General features: G+C 35.3%; 5 protein-coding genes across 5 annotated transcripts; 2 read left to right on the top strand and 3 right to left on the bottom strand.

Moving 5' to 3' along the window:
* Positions 1-1,440: 1,440 nt before the first annotated feature.
* On the top strand, positions 1,441-4,289 carry LOC120155324 (glutathione S-transferase T1-like). The gene is made up of 7 exons (XM_039166877.1): positions 1,441-1,550; positions 1,632-1,705; positions 1,845-1,905; positions 1,997-2,050; positions 2,340-2,419; positions 2,832-3,037; positions 3,918-4,289. The coding sequence occupies exons 1-7, from the start codon at positions 1,486-1,488 to the stop codon at positions 4,131-4,133; spliced, it is 756 nt and encodes a 251-aa protein (XP_039022808.1). The 5' UTR covers positions 1,441-1,485; the 3' UTR covers positions 4,134-4,289.
* A 1,126-nt stretch (positions 4,290-5,415) lies between these two features.
* LOC120155239 (probable glutathione peroxidase 8) lies at positions 5,416-7,563 on the top strand. Its single transcript, XM_039166814.1, has 6 exons — positions 5,416-5,484; positions 6,058-6,134; positions 6,314-6,375; positions 6,513-6,631; positions 6,869-7,036; positions 7,161-7,563. Exons 1-6 carry the CDS (start codon positions 5,431-5,433, stop codon positions 7,185-7,187), a joined length of 507 nt encoding a protein of 168 aa, XP_039022745.1. The 5' UTR covers positions 5,416-5,430; the 3' UTR covers positions 7,188-7,563.
* A 223-nt stretch (positions 7,564-7,786) lies between these two features.
* LOC120155238 (AT-hook motif nuclear-localized protein 5-like) lies at positions 7,787-10,541 on the bottom strand. Its single transcript, XM_039166812.1, has 5 exons — positions 9,309-10,541; positions 9,060-9,127; positions 8,696-8,827; positions 8,428-8,586; positions 7,787-8,247 (listed from the first exon to the last, which is right to left on the bottom strand). The coding sequence occupies exons 1-5, from the start codon at positions 9,712-9,714 to the stop codon at positions 8,023-8,025; spliced, it is 990 nt and encodes a 329-aa protein (XP_039022743.1). The 5' UTR covers positions 9,715-10,541; the 3' UTR covers positions 7,787-8,022.
* Positions 10,542-11,280: 739 nt separating this feature from the next.
* On the bottom strand, positions 11,281-12,183 carry LOC120155307 (PHD finger protein MALE STERILITY 1-like). Its single transcript, XM_039166864.1, has 3 exons — positions 12,050-12,183; positions 11,591-11,953; positions 11,281-11,515 (listed from the first exon to the last, which is right to left on the bottom strand). The coding sequence occupies exons 1-3, from the start codon at positions 12,181-12,183 to the stop codon at positions 11,281-11,283; spliced, it is 732 nt and encodes a 243-aa protein (XP_039022795.1).
* A 426-nt stretch (positions 12,184-12,609) lies between these two features.
* Positions 12,610-17,211, bottom strand: LOC120155306. The gene is made up of 7 exons (XM_039166863.1): positions 17,098-17,211; positions 16,360-16,621; positions 16,122-16,186; positions 14,303-15,905; positions 14,034-14,221; positions 13,681-13,870; positions 12,610-13,584 (listed from the first exon to the last, which is right to left on the bottom strand). Exons 2-7 carry the CDS (start codon positions 16,544-16,546, stop codon positions 13,016-13,018), a joined length of 2,802 nt encoding a protein of 933 aa, XP_039022794.1. The 5' UTR covers positions 16,547-16,621; positions 17,098-17,211; the 3' UTR covers positions 12,610-13,015.
* Between the last annotated feature and the right edge of the window lie 1,522 nt (positions 17,212-18,733).

Below are 18,733 nucleotides of genomic sequence, written 5' to 3'. Positions count from 1 at the left end.
CATAAACCACTAGTTTCTTACCCCTTTTAGAAACATTCACATTTAAAGAACAGCCTCCTACCAGAAATAGCATCTAGAGACTCCAAGGTCATAACTGCAGGTTTGTGTATGAAAGAATTGGTGCGTGCCTGTGCTGCTTTGATAGAGGAGAGATCAGCAGCATACTTCTCCTCGTTTACTTCCATTTTTAAGCCTCGGATTAGAACACTTCAATTCCAAACTGGGTGAAACAGAAACAAATCAAACAATTTCATAAGCTATAGTTCGATTAAAGCAATATCCAATTAACAAATTTAAACGTAAAAATCGAACTCCCATTGTCAACTAACCAGACTAAAAGATGCAAACACTTGTTTTAGAAATGAAACAAAAAAAGCACCATGAAGGAAGACAAAGATTAAAAGCAAAAAAAAAAAATTAAAGACTTACAAAATATAACTTCGAGAAGGATATTGAATTCCTTTTTCCCCTTTTTTAACTGGTGAGGTTCGAAATGCCGAAAGCTGAAACGAGAACGAACGCCAATGAGATCGGAGAGAATGTCAATGCAATAGCAATTAGCAAAGGTCAATACGACGGCGCTTTGGGAGAAGCCTGTGCTTTTTCCCACGTGAAGGAAGGTAAAGGATAACTTCCACAATAAGTTACTCTATCATTAACAATTTTATAATTTGATCATTATATTTCAAAAAGAAAAAAATACAAACAAATCACTCAATTAATAGATTGTAATAATCAGATCATTGTATCACTAAATATAGAATGATTTTCTAGTTTGTAATCTTATATTCATGGAAAATCCACACCATGTGCATGGTTTTATAGGTAAATTATATCATAAACCATTTTATTATTAATAATTTATAATTGAGCCATTGTATTTTAAAAATTTGTAATTGAGTCATTAATGCCATTTTCTTATCATTGTTTTATGGTAACCAATGAACTTCAAATTTCATCGTAAGTTTTACGTCTATTTTTCCGTTCAATTGATCATATTAGATTTTAGAGAATATTTTTTAAAGGTCATGAAATTATCTTTAAACTTTTAAACTTTTTTAACTTGGTCTAGATTGTTTATTGTCGAATAACCTTCATTTCATGATATATTCTTTCTCTCACCACCAACAACAATATCTACACCATTCATATCATCGAATGAAACCCTTAATTTTCTAGAAACAAAAATGACTCCGACCACCATCACATGTAACAAAAAAAAATTAAAACCATTTTCAAAAAAAAAAAATCTTTTAAATATGTTTGCATTTAACGATTCAATGATTTAGTTGTTACAATCAACTAATTAAGGGACTCGATTGTATCTTTTTTTATATACGGTAATCTGATTATGAAGTTGCTAATAATAATAGAGGGAGTTGTGTGATATAAAATCAAAATGCAAACTTGTTATCCATAGTCAATCCCCGATAGCATAAACAAAGGCAGAAACCCAAAACAGATGGCAATAGCGAAAGGGGGGAAATGACGCTCAAAATCTACGCAGATCGAATGTCTCAGCCATCTCGTGCTGTTATCATCTTCTGCAAGTAAATTTCATTTCTTTTACTTGTTTTCAACTATTATCTGAGTTTTCTCTCTCTTTTTTAATTTTTTTTAATAAAAAACAGGATGAATGGTATAGACTATGAGGAGATCAAAGTACACATCTCAAAGGGTCAGCATTTAACTTCTGAATTCGCAGGTAGTCTTTCATTTGTTATTAATATACCATTCGAATTGTAATCAGTTAAATTAAGTTTATGAAATTATTTTATAAATTACGCGTTTCTAGGAAAGTAGATACAACATGTTCAATTTTTATTCCTTTGGTTATGTTGCGGAAATAAATCCCATGAAACAACTACCAGCCATCGCTGATGGAAGATTTAAGTTGTTTGAGAGGTATTTGAAGAGTATTTCACTGACCCCCTGCTTTTTCCTCTTAATTTCAAAGGTTTCCTACAAATTTACTTTTTATATATATATTTTGCAGCCATGCCATTCTGATCTATCTTGCTAGCGCATTTCCGGGAGTTGCAGACCATTGGTAAGTACTAAGTACAGTTGTTTTCTCTTTCGACTTGCATTCTATGTTACTTTCCATTTCACTTAATTTTCGGAGTTCCTTACCCGGTTCTGTATACTATTATTTATTTCCATTTCACTTATTTGTTCATGGTTTGTGTTATATGGGTGTTAATGCTTGAAGGATCTTGTGACACAACCAACTTACTTGCTGTTCTAATCAAAGGTTTATCAATATATTTCAGTAGATTTCATATTTGGTTTGAATCTGCAACCCAAATTGTTAACAGATTTTCTTGTCCTGTTTTAAGGTATCCAGCTGATGTTTCAAGGAGAAGTAGGATACATTCGGTGTTGGATTGGCATCACTCCAACTTACGTCGTGGTGCAGGTGTATAATTAACCCTGAAAAGAATCAAACTGTTTAAATGATTGGTGAATGGTTATTGATGGTGTAGGATAATATTGCTAACAATCATATTTTATGACTCGTTGTTAGCCCTTCTGGGTCGATGCTATTACAATAACATGTTCTACGGGTAGGCTTTTCAAGCATCAAATTTGTGCACTTATTTTTCTATTTCATTATTGGACTATCAGAGATGCTAAATTATCTTCCATTCTTTCTTTTGGCACCTCTTACATCACTAAATGATTTTGCTTGGCTGTGTATGTAGACTCAAACTCGCTTTATCTACGTGGTTTTATCACCTCCTGTCACATATTATTGGCTATCAGGTTATGCATATAAATGATCCCTTCCTTGGGTTAGATATGACTTTTGAACTTGGTTCTCTTTTCAGCCACATATGTTTTCAATACTACAATAGCACCTGTACTTGGCCGTCCATTGAATCCCCAAGCAGCTGCTGTAGCTGAGCCAATTCTGTCTTCAGCTCTTTCAAAGTTAGAGTCCTTTTGGCTCAAGGGTAATGGACGTTTTCTGCTAGGTGGAAACCAGCCATCGATAGCAGATCTTAGCCTTGTTTGTGCAATAATGCAACTTGAGGTACATTTTTGTGACTATATGTTTTTGTCCACATTTCAATTCTTCGTTGTTCGGAATATAAGATTATATGATATAGGTTCAGGTTTCCCTCCTATAGATTACATCTTTCCTTTAAGACGGTCCTGCACGCCATTCATTCATCATCGTAATCAGCTCAACTAGAGGGGAAACTGAGCCTTTCTCGAGTACATGCGATTCTTTCTTGGATCTTACACATTTTAGGACCATAGCCTTATTAAGCATCATAAAATATGTTCCTTTTTGGCATGTATTTTTTAGGATCATCTCCTTTATAAGCTCCATAAAATAGGGTCCTTTTCTGTAATCTTTAGTTATCGTCAGTTTCTTTTTCTATCTTCATCTTCTCTCATTGACATGCCAAAGCAAAACCACTCATACAAAGAAAGAAAAAGGTCAAAGCTGGCATAGTTTATCCAAGCCAGTTCTCCTGAGTCGTGGTTCTTTTCTGGCTACCATCAATATTGCGTTTTCTTACATGAAAAGTATATGTAAATCTGCAAAATTTAACAGTGATATTGATTATCAGTCTTACTTAATTACTATAAAGAAATGGCAAAAAGGTTGACTTTTGTTACACAGACTTGTCTTTCCTGCATTTCGGTTGAATAGGTTATCGTACTTCATTCTCTTCTTTTAACGGAGCTCAAAACCAGGTTCCGGGATTTATCTTTCTGCTCAATACCTACCTGTAATGTATTACTTGCATTGCTTCAGCTTCCCCAAAAATACACAGGTTACCACATTGATAGCTAACTTCAGAATCTTTGTTCCATCTTGACTTGCAGATCTATGCATGTACTTAGAAAATGAAATTTATTTTGAAAGACATTGATATCTGATAAAAGTTTCTTGGATATAGGTTTTGGACGAGAAGGAACGTGCTAGGTTATTGGGTCCTCACAAGAAAATCCAGCAGTGGATCGAGATCACAAGAAATGCTACGAGTCCTCACTTCGATGAAGTGCATAAAGTCCTCATGAAAGCCAAAGAAAAACTACAAAACCAGCGGTTAAAGGCAGCAAAAAATGAAGAAGGTGGATCTGACATGAAAAAGGCATTGCCTTCAAGATTGTGAGTGAAAACCGTGTACTGTATTACAAAGTATTGATCACCAGATCTTCTGTTGTTTAATCTTTCCCCTACTCTTTACAGAGGCTGCAGTAATGGTTGATAAGCAAACTATTAGCTTGTATAAATACAGACATGTTTTACCCATGGTTTATCCTGCGAACTGCTCAATAATGAACACAGTACTTTATAATCATTGTGCAGAACAAATGCCAGATTGAAAAGATTCAGAGACGCATTTCCATAACTATGAATTAGAAGCCTGACCGGGTGAATTGAACTGAATGAATTCTAAAACTGGGTTTTATTTGATCTGTTTTTTAGGGTAAAATACGTCCATGTCCCTCAATTTGATTACAAACATGTATTTTTTTTTGTTTACCTTCTCGTTCCCAATGTTTCGACCTAACTAATTTGGACCGACTCGGATCATATATTTGACTTTGGTGGGTGAGTCTTCTAACAAGAATTTTTTGCATACACGAGCTTGAACTCGAACTCGAGATATGCTTAAGCGATATCAAACTGCTTATCACTTGAATCAACCCCTATTAATACAAACATGTATTTTTTTTCTAAAGCAATTTTAAATTTAATATTTTGATTAAAATATTGTTATAAATATGTTATTTTTAAAAATTCAAAACACACGTCTTATATGACTGGTATAATAATAATTTTGATCTCTAAAATTTATATTTATATTTATATTATTTTTATTTTAATTTAAAATGATTCAATAAATTATTTGTTATATTTAAAATTTTTATTACAGTAGAAACTCTTTAAATTAATACTCAGTAAATTAATAAACTCTCTAAAATAATAAATTTATCCGATCCCGACTTGGGCCAATGTAAAAATCTGAAAAACTCGATAAAATAATAAGATAATAATTTTTCGTAAAATCCCTTTATAATTTTCGGTCCCAAGAAAATCATAAATTAATAATTCATAGAAACTGAAAAAAAATATATTATACTCTATTGAAATATGATTCAATAGTTGTCTGTTTTCTTTTAAAGTTCAAGTCTATTTAGATCTTATTATTAATTTAACTCATTTCTTGTAACGTAATTCTAAAAGGCAACGTAAAAAATATATTTATTTTAAATGAAAAAGAGTTTTGCTGATCGGATCTAAGTGGGGATTGATAAGAGTTCTACACGTGTACACAGATTAAAGCATAAGGTGTCGAAACACTAAACAGCAGGCTTCACGGGAATGAGTGGGAATCTAGACCTGGTTTTTTCTCGCCTTCCTCTTTCCAACTTCTCCTCTGGAACAAAACAAAGCATTACTCAATGACGAGTCAAACAACTGAAAACCCAGAATACATTTATGATCTTACTGTCAAGGTTGGTCTCTTGTTTCTTCCTTCAATCCTTTTATGTACACTGTTCAAACTCTTCAGTTACCCTTCTGAGTAATTCTTGTTCAATTCCACGAAGATAAGCCAAAGAAAGAAATCAAGGTAAAGTAGAAGCTAGCTATGATTTTTAGTTGTTTAAACTGATCGATTTGTATTATAGATAGCGAATGGGTAAAGTTTGATAGTTGCTCGACTCCTTTTCAATAAAGCTTGAAGTTACTTTTTTGTTGAGGCTGTTCAGTTATTGTTGAAGGGCAGTAGGAAGAGGGAAACATGAACTATATTGGCAGCTAAATTAACTGGATAGAAGATGCTTGCCTGAGATATCAGTCGAGAAATCATGCTTTTTTGTATGAAAAGTAATGACACAGACAGGAACTTTCTCAGTTTCTTAATGCTTTATTCTTCCAAGAAGGATTCTTAATGAATTTTAATTTATTGAGATTCTATTTAGCATAAAATGGGAAATAAGGTAGTGAAATCTAATGGTAGTCTTCTGCTTTGAATTGCAGACCAATCAAATGGTTGTAATTGGTATCCTTTTGCTTCAATTTGACAGGATGCCAAGGGAAAATATGTGAATCTCGGTATTTACAAAGGGAAAGTGCTATTAATTGTTAATGTTGCTTCCAAATGGTATATTCTTTCTATTTCTCTGATCAATACTGGATTGTGTTATATTTGCAACAGAGCCAATTGATGATGGTTTATAGCCTAGAATTTTTCAGTCCTTTGCGCCAAAATCCTTGTTCTTTCGTTCTTTGACCAATTAGGGTTTCTTTTTTATGATCCTCTCTTTGGTTATTATGTGGCAGTCGAATGACAAACTTGAACTACACCGAACTGAATCAATTATATGAGAAGTATAAAGGACAAGGTTTGCGTTTTGAACCTTGGGAGATTTCCCCGTACCTTCTGTATTTCCATCATTAGAAATAAATTACAAATCCCGCTTCAAATATATGGATATTGCAATGTTAGCACAGACTCAACTATGCATTTGTTTTGTAAAAGGCTTGGAGATTCTGGCTTTTCCATGCAATCAGTTTGGAGAGGAGGAACCAGGATCAAATGATGAGATTTCGGAATTTGTTTGCGCCCGCTTCAGATCGGAATTTCCCATCTTTGACAAGGTAGTCAGATCAATGTTGTGCTTGCTTTACTGTTGAAATTAGTAAAACTTGGTTATTTTTGCCACAATCATTGGTTACTATATGGGTTTTTTCAGCATGATTCATATACCAGACGATCTACCTTGATTGGCATGGTTTAGGCTCAATTTTGATAACATGCTTGCATGAAGAACTCTGCTTATGAACCATATGCATAATGTGCAAAATTTCTTGAGGCACTTGTTGTTTTGGTATTAGATTGAAGTAAATGGCAATAATGCTTCTCCACTGTACAAGTACTTAAAGTTAGGGAATTGGGGAATTTTCGGAGACGATATCCAATGGAACTTTGCCAAGTTCTTGATCGATAAGGATGGCCAAGTTGTTCATCGTTATTACCCGACCACTTCCCCGCTTAGTCTTGAGGTGAAACCATCTCTTCCCCCCCCCCCTTTTCTCTCTCTCTAAGAGTTCAATTCTGGCATTTTATATTGAGGTATTGTTATCATAAAGTGAATTTGATCTTTGGATATACATGGTGTTACTGCAGTATGACATAAAGAAGCTATTGGAATGATCATTGAGAAAGAGGGAAGATGAAAAGCTGCCTGATTAACGCTGAGAGATAAAAGCTAGACGGACCAACCAGTCGAAGTGTAAGCATAAAATACTTCATCTCATACATGAGCGTTTATTCCAGGTTTGTAAAATTTGTATTGCAGAATTCCATGTTAGAACTATGTCTAACAAGACCAAATTCACCATGTATGTTAGTTTTATATATTGGATGTAGTGGTTGCCTTTGTTTAAGATCAAACTCAAGGGCATTGACATTGGGCTTTGGCTAAAATGTCATTGGCACTGATCTTTTCAAGTTTGTTCTTGCATTAAATGCAACTTTGTTTTTATTGATTAATCATCTTGTTGTAATACAAAACGTCACAATTTGATTTTTCCATTTCTTATTTCCTGCACTGCTTTCATTCACTTAAAAAGATTAACAAAGTTGTCATTTGGATTTCAGGATTTAGACCCTTGTTTTATTTATCATGTCTTTCAGGAAGGACACAGCTTCATTTGGATTTCAGGATTTAGACCCTTGTTTTCTTTATCATGTCTTTAAGCCAGGACACAGCTTCATTGCTGTGTGTTGACAATGCACTTGTATTCCATATTTTGTTCATCTAAACTTGAAATGCTGCATAAGGCAAATAATAATGGTTGGATTTCGCAGTTGAACAAACAATGAACCCCTTAGCCCTACCTCCACCCAAAGCTAGAGACACAGCTGGCTTTGATACAATCTAAGTTAGCAGAAATCTATCGCCCCTATAGGGGTGATTTGGGAAGATCTTAAACTTTTCATCTCAGATTCTGTAGATGTACAACATGAATGTACTAGAATGTAGTGATCATCCTCGCATCAGGTCAATATCTCGGGGAGGACTTCTCAGAGCAACAGGCCGTGAACCAGGCCAAGCACTCATAGGAGGGGGAGTGAAATGTTGAGTCGAAGGTGCACTTGTTGGCATAGTTGTTTCATTGCAGAATTGGGGCACGGAATCCTTTCCTTTTGGACTAGCCAGTTCTTTGCCCTTAGTTTTAGATCTCCCATAAACAAAACTGCACACCACCAGCTGCAGCAAGTGTATATAATAATACCTTAGAATCATACGCATAAAGAGCCATTCCATAGCCCTCTCGTTTTTTTAACTCTCTGAGACATATATAACACCCGTTTGAAGCTCACTCACCCATACAAATAAGACCCTAGTCAAACTCAACCTGATTTTATAAGTAAATGTAAAAAAATATACCTGAACTGGGCTTGATGCAATCAATGTTGCAACCCCGCCACCTATGACATGACCATCAGGGGTAGAAAGAGAAGCACTTATGCCTCCTGTTCGACTACGAGGTCTGCCATCCTCGGGAAGCAAGTAAGAACCAGACAAGCATAATATCTCGAAACGACCCTAAGAAAAGCTAAAACAGATCAAATAAGTTCCCACCAAGCTAAACATAACATGATTTTGCAAGATGCATATTGAGTAGAAAAGCCAAAGGAGTGTCAAGTGCCACAACCTCATATGTCATCGTAGGCGTAGAAGATGCAGGTTGACGTAGAGTTACAGAGGAAACTGTACCACTGCCAGATAAAATGCAGACAGCTCTTGGCCTTTGTTGTGAAAAGGACAACATTTTCTCTACAATATCCTGTAAAAAAAATATAAAAAATTGCACATTCCATATAAAAAATAAAGTTCTACATGATTAGGGAATTGATGATGCTATCTTCAGCTATATCATGTAACAAAACACAGTAATGATAATTCGGAACGGATACTGCGTGTATTATCATATGCGCGTATTTAACTGCAAAAGATGCAAGTCCAAGATCAATTCAATTTGTATTGAATGTGGGATGAACTGAAAAGATGTGGTTTACTTCTCCAATTCCAACAGTAACAACATGAGGAGCAAAGGCCTGTCCGGCTGAACTGTTCATCCATTCGCCTATCAGAAACAACAGAACAGTTAAATACTGAAAGCAAGTAGCATATATATTCACAACACAGGTAGTTTCTAAAAGCATCTCTAATTCTGCTGAGAACTAAACTCCCACATGTTACTATTTCTTACCAAAACATGTAAGCTACTTTCCAATTCAAAAACCAAAATGCAACAAATATCTAACCTAGAGTTGCTAATTGCTGCTTCCTTCCAGTCCCAGGAGGACGTCCTTTCTTTCTTTTGTGACCAGAAGCATCTGACCCTGATGAAGACTTAGGCTTAGAGGGCAAAGGCAAAAGCCCCAGTGAAACCTGGCCATCAGGAGCATACTTCCGGGGCCTCCCTCTCTTTTTCTTAACGGTTGGCACCCCAGAGGGCAGCCCCATGTCAATGCCAGGAGGAAAACTGACATTTTTAGGCTCCCCTGTAACCGTTGATCCAATGTTCGACTGAGGCTGAACCTGGGGGTTAGATGAGGGCCTGAAACCTGGTTGAGAATAAAATGCAGATAAACTAGGCCCACTAACTCCTCTATGAATATAATAAGGAGCTGACCCCCCTGATAATGCTATAGCTTCCCTCCCATCCATGCATTTACTACTTAATTAATCACTGTTTCAGAAGAGAGACTGATTTTTTAAAATTTGTTTGGGACCAAAAATTTCGGTTTATTTAAAGCCTTTTAACCCCAAAATTAAACTGATTCAAACTTGCAAAAAACAAAGTAGTGGTTTTTGAGAAAATGGTTTTACCATAGCCTCAACTTAAACAACTAGAGAATTTGAATTCTCTGCTTCAAAGGAATCCTGTTTTTAACCAGAAATCTTACGGAGCAAACATAAAGATTTTCAAAGACGGTGTTTCAGGGTTTCCTTATAAATAAATGAAATTTAAAGCACCCAAAGAAGTTTCAGCCGAAACCCAGACAAACAAGTGCACAACAAGAACTATGAAAAGCTCAAAAACCCAAACAAAGTAGAAGCTTTTAAGAAATTTTAGCATTCAGGACCATGAATTCATCAAGAAAAATAAAACCCTAGATTTGAAAACCTAGGGTTTTGAAAGAGAAATCCGAAATGCAAGAAAAAGAAGAAGAAAGTGAGGGTAAATAAAAGACAAAGGAGTAAAAATGATTTGAAAAAGGTAGAGCTTTTGAATCAAAATGCATCAAGTAGAAGCCTTTTCTCTTTATCTTTAGACTAAAACTGAAAAAATAAATTATTGGGGGAACTCTTACTGTTTAGTAAAGAGTCAAGTGGGGGTATTAGTATTCCGACTAAAGACCATTTTTAGGAAAGAGTTCGAGTGATGGTCCTGGGAGGGAGGGTAAGTGACCCATAAAAAGTACCCCCAAAAAAAACACCAATTACAGTGTGTTTGTCCTTATCAAATTCCCATTTTTCTTAGTGCAGTGAGCTGTATTCATCTTGTTTTGAATTATTTCTTTTTTTTTAACTCTGTTTGAATGAGTGTGTCCATACAGTACAGTTTTAGTCTTTATTACTTTGATTAATAACTGAGTCAAGGAGCCAGGAAGAGACGAGGTGGTCAAGGAATCTAAACAATGACTCTAACAAGGGCGAAATAAGTTTGTATTCATTTTTAAAAATTATTCATAAATGTGAATGTGAATATGATGTAACCAAGGTACTATATTTTGGCTTCACAAAGCAAAACAACAGGTTAAATGACGTTGGTCTTCTTTTGTTTCTTTCAGATTCTCCGAACGATGTCGTTGCACAGGTTTGGCTCATCTATCATTTCCACTTTCAGAACAGCTGCAATGATTTCTACACCAGCTCTAGTTTTGAATGCACGCCGGGTGCTAGACTCTACTCCTTTGTCCTTTGATTTCCCGTAATAATTTCCAGTCAATTATCTTAACCTTGACCATTTGTGTATTTTACTTTATATTTGGATTTGGTATATACTATCATCAAAATATAATATTTAGTTTTTGATGTTTAAGTGCTAAATTATTTATATTATCGAATTTTGAACATTGATTCGTTTATACCGTGATGATATCTGAAGTAGTTAATAAACCATTTATGCAAGGCAACAAAGCAATCCACAATCCCAGCCCCACCACTCTCCTCCATTCCTATCTGATCTACGTTGCTTCCCATGACAAGAAGTTTCTGCCCCATTTCGACCTATCTCACCACCAAAACCGATCCCTTCACGCTCATATTCGCCACGGTTTCTACAACGAGACTCCTCATCCTCCAATGCACTTCTCTGAAACTCTTCACCTCTTGTTTGAGCTCGTCCAAGGTAGCGTTTTCGTTTAAACTCGTACATTCATATGGGGGCAGCATCAGCTTCTTCAGCCCTTCGTCTATCCCTTCATTGTTTCTCGATATAATCGTGCACCAGAGCTTGAATGAGCTGAACCTTTGTAATCTTACATCTAGGCTTTGCTTTGGAATTGTTCATAATGAGGGCTTCCGAGTTGGGAAATACAGTGGAAATATCTTCCACGCAATATTGTACTCTAGTACTTTAGTTACCGGGTTTAAGCAACGACGAACCAAGTAGTTACCCACTATGTGATTCCCAAGTGATTTGATATAAAATTCCAGCAACCCTGTGTCATCAATATAAGCTCGTGCAGCATCCCTTCTTGACTCGAAAGCCACCTGAACTCGGCGTTTTTTTAGCAAGCGCAATGGTATCCCTTGGATTGCTTCGGTGGCTTTTCGATAAATCGGTTGGTTTAAGCCGTAACATCCTCGTCCGAATTTGTATCCCCATCGACCGAAGCATGGATGATCGTATGCTACTCCATTAAACAACCTTCGTTTCTTTGAGGTGTCACTCACTTTCCTAAGAAATCATGCATGAAAATGGTTCAACTTTGGGGTATTTGAACTGTAAATTGTAATGAAGTATTCAAGGTTGATCCATAGAAAACAAGCTAACCTGGCTTGCAAACCAGTGCATAACCGGTCCCAGAATTCAATGACCTGATCGCCGGTCAACCGATCTGAACCCATCTTCCCGCCATTGACACGCAGTAAATGCGCAAATCCATTAGAATGAAAGACACCATGCATCCAAGTATGGATAGAGGGGGTGCAGGGTGCATCCCTTGAAAATTTTAATTTATTTAGACTTTTCTCCCATTTTCTGTGACTATTTATAATTTTTCCCCTAAGTTTAATATTCGTTCCATCCTTATATAATTTAATATAATAACAAATTTTCCCTAAAATTTGTGTATTCTAATTTTAGACATGATTGATTGAGCGTGTCTTTGTCCTACAAGACACAAAGATGTGGTTTTGGTAAATAATCTAAGAACGATAAAATGGAGAAGAGTGATTTATTTTTACCAACATTTATGTCCTTTAAACATTGTCAGATAATTCGAATAATATTGATATGAATGCAGAAAAGTGAATTGAAAGGTATTATCTCCCTAATAAACTTATAACATCCTATTTAAATTCATCAATCCGAGTTAATCAGGTCATATATAAAACAGTGAGCTGAATGATTATTTGATGATTACAAGCTGTAAGCCAATATTGATGTATATTGGCTAATCCAGTCCGAGTGGAAATCTCTTTGGAACTGAAAGTTTAACCTATAACTGATGATAGTTGTTTCGGTTTAATGTAAATGTATGCAGGGAGTGTCAAGGCCATAGTTTGAATCCATGCACCAGACCACTTGAAAACCAGCAAAAACGCCTCTTCTAGGGTCGTCATTCCATGCCGTTCCACAGACGAAATAACTACAAGATTAGAAAGCTGAAAGAGGTTGATCTCTTCTCGGAAAATATGGAAAACTGGTTGTATTTCCCTGCAAAAGCTGCCTCTACTTTAAGAGATGCAATTTGGGAAGAAGCGCATGAATCCAGCATGTACTGCTTTATGTTTCGAGTCAAATAGCAGCGTCAGCTACCAAATCCTCTAGAATGCTGTCCACTAACTCTGTAACAGCTTCCTCAGTACCGAGTTGGATATCAATCCATGTTCCGGATTTGCGCAAATCCTTTTCAACAAGTTGCTGTAATGTTTGTTGGGGCAGGTTTGAGAGGAGGAGCCAATCAACATGTCTCAACACTTCATGAACCATATTTTTTGATAACATAGCTCGTTTAGGCTGTAGGTTGACAAGCGATATCCAAGGGGAGCATCTAAAATAACATTGATATATCTCCAAAAGGACTTCACTTATGTAGCCAAAAAGCAGCCTCTGATCGGTACGGGACTTCTTTGGCCATACTTCAACATTGTCAAACAAGGATGTGTCGAGCATTTGGTCTGACAAATGCCATCTCTTAGAGAGCTCATCCCAGTTGAGACCAGAAAGTTGCAGAAGCTCTCTTATGCATTCAGACAAAGATCCTTGCTTGTCCTCGGAAGTACCTGCATTATTCTTCGGATCCAACTGGCATTCCAAGAGAGAAGTTGCATAGTCTTCTTCAATATCTAGACAAGATGATTCGACTGGCAGCTCAGCTGTGCAAGATTCCGATGTTAACTCAGTACTACAAAATGATGTACTCTATATAAAAAAGTAATTTTTCTACGAAATGAATTCACCTGCTAGAGGTACAGTGCTAGGAGAACTAGTGTTCTCTTCGACAAACACCTGTTCAAGAACCGATATAGGACTTGGCTGCCCTTCTCTGTCACTCATGCTATCAGAGATTTTTGCTCTTTGAATAAATGGAGGACTTGATGAATAAACATCTGTTGAAGAAAATGATGTTTGGTCTCTTGAAGGTGAATTCTAAAAAAACAAAGCGAGAGGATAGAACAAAACTTCAGCAAACAAGACAACAAAATTAAACAGGAGAACAAGAAAAGAGAAAGCACAGCACAAGAATGAAAGATATGAAGAGTTGATGCACCGGTCTACTGGGAGAAACTCAAAAGTATAAAAAGGGTTTTACCAGTTTTGAGCATTCAAAGTATTCATTTTCTCTGAAGAGGTTGATTGCTTCAGTTCCTTGAGTCATGCTGGTATTCTGCACACCATTTGGTTCCAAAGTGACATCTAAAGCATTACTTTCGCATTTGTCACACCTAACAGCATGATTTCCTTCCACAACTTTCCCAGGACATACAGAAGTTTGATTACCTGTTCAGATAAGATAAATTATATTACGAGGAACAAATGATGATTGGAATTTCATTTTTCTCTTTCATAATCAAGACGTACCTTTGTGACTAAAATCATCAGCAAGGGAATGTACAGTTTTACGCACTTTGGTGAGAGGAGATAAATCAACAGAGGTACTTTTCTTTGCATCTTCCGATTGGTTTTCTGCCCTCTTGTCATCAGACACTGGCTGAACGCCTGAAGTATTAATGGGAGAACTTAAGCAGATGTTCTTTTCTTTCTGAACCCTCCACTTGTATACATTAACAGTTGAATAGTTACTGTATGGTGAAAATCTCATTTGTGGAGATGCAAACTCACGTCCCTTGTCCCTTTGTGGAGTAAGTCTACACAACAAGTCATATTCAGGAAAAGACTTTAACCTATCCAAAGTTCTCCGTGTCTGTTTCCTTGAGAAATCTTCATTTCCTCTATTTGACATATCTGAAGAGTGTTTATTAGGGTGAAAATTTTCATTGAGATGCCTTACAGTTAACAGATTTGAGGTTCTGTGACAGCTCTCTGTGGATGAGGTAGCTTCGCTTCCGATGCCTGAAATAGTGTTATATGCTTGGTTTATCTCGTCTCTTCTATTGGCCTCATGGAAAGATTCAGACATTTTTTCAACATTACTAGCAGATATTTTTTCAATTTCCTGCCTGCCCTTTTCTTTATCACCATCTTCAAACTGTTCAAAGTCACGCAGGGATCTACAAATGTCATCTAGGAACATCTGATGATCCTCTTTTTTATTCACCCTCATCGCGTGCCTTAACTTCCTTTTCATGTGTTCAAAGGACAAGAATGTTGGCCTAACACTTCTCTCCTTCTCCCTCGAGCTATGAGAAGACTGTGGTGATGGCCAATTATTGATTTTATCAGGAAAATTTTGTGACTTCGAGACTGCTGTTGTGTTTGAAAGCTGGGGCATATCACTTCCCTTAGAGAGGAACATTTGAGCATCTGCTGACCCTTCACACTCCTCTGCTCCTTTTGGCTGGCACTGTGATGTTTTAGCTTTGGAGGAAGATCGAGGTTGTTGTTTCTTCACCTGAGAATCCCGTAAATCTTGAATATGTTTCACTAGCAGAGAATTAGGGTCTTGTAGGAGTTTCATGAATAGTTCCTTGTTGGAATTCAGAACCTCCAATGCATCTATAAATTCGTTAGAACAGTTGGCAACCTCATTTCTACAAAGACTCTCCCCATCAGTTAATTTCTGATCTACGAAAGCTTCAACCGCTTCATTCATTTTAACTTGAACATTAATCTCCATCTGATGGCAATGCTTCCTGCCTCCAACATTTTTACAACAATTTCCTCCATTGGTAGTATTCGCGTCGCTATAAGATGCTTCTGTCACCGGTGCCAGGTTGTTTTTTGAAGATTCCTCTACCATTTTTTTATCGGAAGGCTGCCTACACACCTCAGTGGCAGCATCACAACCAAGAACAGGAAAGCGGCAGGATTTCTTAGAACTCTTGCTCGCCTTCCTATTTTCCTTTGAATGACTGACAAGTTTGGGGTTAACCGGTTGATTCTGCAATTCAACATTGGCCTTTTCGTTCTCTGTCTGATGTTTCACAGGCATCTCTTCTTTTATAATATTTTTAACATCTCGTTTCCTAGATTTTGCTGCTACGTTTTTGTTATCAACTGCATCCTGAAAATAAAAATCAAAACAGATATACGTGAAGCATCAGACAATGAAGAAAAGAACGCCATGAAATGCAAAGCCAAAATCTATAACAGGTTTAGCATAATTGCAGCTAAGAATCGGTTCACAATCTGTTATAAAGAAAGAACAGATTGCCTTCATAAAAAAGGGTAATCAGAATATGCATTGAGTTTTATCGTAAAAGCAAGTTAATAAACTCACATCTGCGTATTGAGCCTTCTCCCGGTTAGAGTGTAAAGTAGGCTTATTCCTTTTATAACCATCACCTGCAGATGAAAAATCAGAATAATTGAACTTAAATGGACATGGCGTCCATAAAACTTGAAGAAACTGCATGTGACATGATCAAGAATCAGAACAATTAATCTACTTTAAAGAACATATAGATTCATATCGAAAAATATACTTCATTCTCAACCAAAGATAAAGGGCTTCTTACCTTTGGCCTGCCTGTTGGTGCGCTTTTTATCAGAAATTAGCTTACCGTGGAAATGAGCTTGGCGAAAATCGAAGAAGTGAATTAACCCCCAGGCACATCCTGACTTGTACTTTTCATAGATTGCAGGGCTTTTAGGTGACAGCATAGGACTCTTGAGAGCTGGGCTCCTAGGTAATCTCCTATCCATTTTTGGGTGGATGAGTGTTGACTGCTAACAATGGGGCATTTTGATATGTTTATTCAGAAATCTGAGCATGAGAACCTGGAAAACAGGATCAAATGAAGAGAAATTCTCAGTCAAAGTGTCAAACATTGCACGACATCACAAATAAATGAAAACTGGAAGAGATCCGAATTCGAATGTTATGCACTGCTGAGGTAATTCTTGTTGAATATGATGTAATAATCTTCATCCTCCCATACACATATCCATCAAAAGGAACCGAGAGACTGACTGATAAAGAAATATACTTAAATGTAGAGGATTACTGAAACAAAAAAGAGCACGATTGTATTGATAATGAACAGATATAAGAACACTCAAAACCATCTAAGATCCCTGAAATGAACATAGAATGCAATCTATACTCTACCAACCAGCATTGTTTCAATATAAACACAAACAATGGCATACCCATCATATCTGAACCGTTAAAAAAACAACCTATTTCATGCATTATTCATCATCTCCAAAAGTCAAATCAAAACCCAGAAAAAAGAAGGGGGGAAAACGTGTACCTTCATCAACCATATGAGTTCATAATCACGAGCCCTTTCAGCAGTAAAGACAAACTAAAGAATAGAAGAAGAAGAAGAAGAAGAAGAAGAACAAAATACGGAGAGTTTAACTTAAAGCCGTGAAGTAGAGGGAAGATAGAAAATAAAATAAAAATTGGTGGGAAATCTGGTTCGAGGATAAAGAAACAAGAATGGCAGAGAGTTTATTACGACATTGACAAGTAATATAGGAATAAGGTTTGGAGATATATAATAAAACACACTAATGGGCTATGGGGGTAAAGTTATATAAACTTTGAAATGAAGCAAAATCTTGAATCCCTTTGTCTTCTTTCTTCATTCTCCCTCTCTTTCTTCTCTCTCTGCAATTAAAGCTTCCAACCATGTCACCCATCCGCTCATGTTTCCACTTATTGCTTGCATGTCGTATTGTTGGATTTAAAAATTGCGATAAAGTAGTTTTTGCTCCTTAAATTTAACAACTTCTCTTAAATTAGTCCTTGATTCTTTTTACAATTTTTTTTTTGAATTTGGATTATGTTAAAAAAATAAAAAAAATACTAACATCTTTCTTTAAACAAATCAACCAGAAGCTTCCATGTGGAGATTTAATTATTTAAAAATTTTAATAAAATAGAAAATCATAATGAAAATTAATTTTAATTAAATCAATTTAATGATTATAATTTTATTTAAAATTCTATCTATTATTCTCCCACAAATAGACTTTTTATCTAAATATCATCATTAAAGTAAATATTTAAATTAATTTTAATTTTTGATTAATTAAACAATTGTATTTTTTATTGATCAGACGTGTTATATAAAACAAGAGCATACATTTCTTCTACTTAACATGTTATATTAATAAGAGATCTTTGTGTGCCAATTTTACTGTCATATGTTGACTTTTCACGTAATTTTAAGAAGAATTTCTTTTGTCGAAAGTAAATATGTAATATGATTTTTAATAATTATTGAATTTTTTAAAATGGCAATTTAAATATTTTTTTTTGGGAAACTAGATACATAATATAAAATTAAATAAATTATAATTTAATTAAATTTTATTTTTTTCAAAATAAATATGATTTTTAATAATTATAATTTTATTTTTTTGAAAGTAAATATGATTTTTAATAATTATTGAATTTTTCAAATAACGATTTGAATATAATATTTTTAAAATATATAATAAAAATATTATAATATTTGACTAAATATTAATTTTTTACCTTTATTCTTTAATTTTAGAGCATTTTAACTCCTAATAATGACCTACACCACTCGCGGTCTAAAGCCTAAACCGAAGCCAAACAATATTAATATTTGTTTACAATTATTACAAGGGTAAAGTATATAAATTATCCCCGATTATATGACATTGTTTTGTTGAATACTCAACTATTAAAAGTTATAAAATGATCTCATGATTATAGGGTATATTTTTTGTCCATCGACTATTAAAAGTTACAAAATGATCACTCGACTATTCATATGTTCCAAACTAATTATTTTTTGTTAAAAATTTAACTGGGTTTAAACTGAATATTAACATGCTGACTGTGATATGAATTATGATAAAATTTGATCAAAAATTGTTTGAGCTATATTGTAATTCTAGATTTTGAGATCA

This window comes from Hibiscus syriacus, unplaced genomic scaffold (genome assembly GCF_006381635.1).
Source record: "Hibiscus syriacus cultivar Baekdansim isolate YM2019G1 unplaced genomic scaffold, ASM638163v2 tig00111166_pilon, whole genome shotgun sequence".
NCBI classification, from domain to species: Eukaryota; Viridiplantae; Streptophyta; class Magnoliopsida; order Malvales; family Malvaceae; genus Hibiscus; species Hibiscus syriacus.
The sequence above is the reverse complement of the archived record's forward strand: the minus strand, read 5'-3'. Positions and strand labels throughout refer to the sequence as shown.